A 2,511-nucleotide genomic window follows, 5' to 3' on the forward strand; every position below is an offset into this window, starting at 1 on the left:
GCCTTTTCAGGCAACCCAACCTGTCCGATGTGCGAGGCGGACGGCGAGGCGGGTGCTCGGGCGGTTGAGGCGGCCAAGGCGGTCAACACATTTTTAAATTCAGTCAAAGGTCAATAGTCAACTAATTTTAAAATTCTAGTCAAAAGTCAATAAATTTTAAAATCCTAGTTGAAGTCTACCCATTTTAAAACCCTAGTTATTGACTCATTTAAAAAACACTAGCCACATTTTTTTGTTTTTCATTTTTTCTCCCCACCCTCCACCACACACCTCAAGTTGTCTGTGGACCTCCGCCGCCACCACCAAGCATTTTAGGTTAGTTTTTGCATATTTCACGTACTTTTACTTACATTTTCAGATTTTCTTATTTCAAAATTCAAATTTACTGTTTTTTCCTTTTATTTGTAAAATATTAATGGCAGAAAATGATAACCAACCGGAGTTGGAATTTAAGCTAAAGTCAAAAGATATTGTTTGGGATTATGGGATATTGTATAATAAAGAAAAAATATATTGGATCATATGCAAGTTGTGTAAGAGACTTATTAAAGTAGGAGTTTATAGGATGAAACTTCATATTGTTGGTATTGTAGGACAAGTTAAAGCTTGTCCTAAAGCTTTCGACGAGGACAAAAAAATAGTGAAAGCTTATCTTGAAAATATCAAGAATAAGAAGCGAGAAAGAATGGAAGAACTAAAGGAAGAGAGAGCGGAGGTAAACATAGGTGTTGATGAAGAGGATGGTGATTGTCAAGTGATATGAGATTCTTCAAAAAATAAGTCAAAGAACCTCGGGCCTATTGATAAGTGGACATCCGCAATTGATCCAACAAAGGCAAGACAACAAAACATAGATGATGCCTTGAAGTTAAAGTTTACAAGTGATGTGCATGAGTATGTTGCTAGATGGATTTATGAAGCGGGAATTCCTTTTCATGCAATTGATAATCAAAGCTTTAGACAACTTGTAGAGGCGATTGGACAATTCGGTCCGGGCTACAAACCTCCAAGTCAATATCTTTTAAGAGAGCCACTTTTGAATCAAGAAGTCAAGAGGATCAAATTATCTATAAAAAAGGATGAAGAAGAATGGATGAAAAATGGATGTTCAATAATGATATGCATGGACCGGTCGCAAGAGGAGAAGCATTATGAATATATGTGTTAATTGCAAGCTAGGCACTTCATTTCTTGGTTCTATTGAAGAATCCATGGAGGCACACACCGGTCTTTACATCTTTGAGTTTGTTGAAAAATATATCATTGAGATTGGCCTGCAACATGTTGTTCAAGTAGTGACGGACAATACCACAAACAATATGGCGGCGGCAGATTTATTGAAGGTTACACAACCTCAAATTTTTTGGACGTCTTGTGCTACCCATACAATCAACCTCATGCTTGAAGCAATTGGAAAACTACCAAATTTTAGTGGAATTCTTGAGAAAGTAAAGGCCTTAACCATATTCATCTATGCACATCATAGAACTTTGGCTATTATGAGGAAATATACCAAGAAGAGGGACATTGTGAGGCCCGGGGTGACTAGATTTTCTACTTCATTTTTGACTTTGGAAAGTCTCGAAGACAAGAAAGATCAATTGAGACTTATGTTCACATCCGAAGAGTGGAGCAAAACAAAGTTACGAAGTAGTGTGAAGGGGAAAGCGGCGGAGGCGACGGTAACAAGTATATCTTTTTGGAATGGTGTTTATTTCGCTTTGAATGTTTTCACCCCTTGGTGAAAGTTTTACATCTTGTTGATGGTGACAAGAAGCCCTCAATGGTATTTTTATTGGGTGCACTTAACCAAGCCAAAGAAGACATTAAAAAGTTTTTCAAAAAAGAGGAAAATGCCACCCCTATTTTGAAGATTATTGATGAGAATTCTAAGGGTATACTTGATAGTCCTTTGCATTATGCCGCTTACTTGTTGAATCCGGTCTTTTACTTCAAAGATTCAAGCATGTCAAATGACACCAAGATTATGAATGAGTTCTTGAATTGTGTCGAGATCATTTTTTTCACCGATGAGAACATGCAATCTACCATTGCTAATGATGAATTGTTGAAGTATAAGAGTTAATTCGGTAACTTTGGAAGAAAAATGGCGATCACGGCATATGAGAAGGTAGATGTGTACCATGACCTTGATTCGGGTAAATCTCTTTCCTTTATTTCTATTCACTAACATACATGTAGTTTTTTTTACCCATCTTTGGTTTAAATTTTAAATAATTTTTTTGCCTCTTTAATTTTTGAAGTTGGATGGTGGTCCAATTATGGTGGTGAAACTCCAAACTTACAAAAAATGGCAATGAGATTTCTCTCTTTGACAAGTAGTTCATCGGGATGTGAAAGAAATTGGAGCCAATTTGAAGGGGTAAATGTTAAGTAGTAATTCGTAAATTATCTTATCGACCATTTATTTTATTAATAACAATGGTTTAAAACTTTAAATGTTTAGATACATACTAGAAGAGGAATATACTCGAGACATCAAGATTGAAT

At 36.0% G+C, this 2,511-nt stretch overlaps 1 protein-coding gene across 1 annotated transcript; it reads left to right on the plus strand.

The window, feature by feature from the left end:
* Positions 1–1,211: 1,211 nt before the first annotated feature.
* On the plus strand, positions 1,212–2,086 carry LOC140861625 (uncharacterized). The gene is made up of 2 exons (XM_073264647.1): positions 1,212–1,689; positions 1,749–2,086. The coding sequence occupies exons 1-2, from the start codon at positions 1,212–1,214 to the stop codon at positions 2,084–2,086; spliced, it is 816 nt and encodes a 271-aa protein (XP_073120748.1).
* Positions 2,087–2,511: the final 425 nt, after the last annotated feature.

Source organism: Henckelia pumila, chromosome 4 (genome assembly GCF_033568475.1).
Source record: "Henckelia pumila isolate YLH828 chromosome 4, ASM3356847v2, whole genome shotgun sequence".
NCBI lineage: Eukaryota > Viridiplantae > Streptophyta > Magnoliopsida > Lamiales > Gesneriaceae > Henckelia > Henckelia pumila.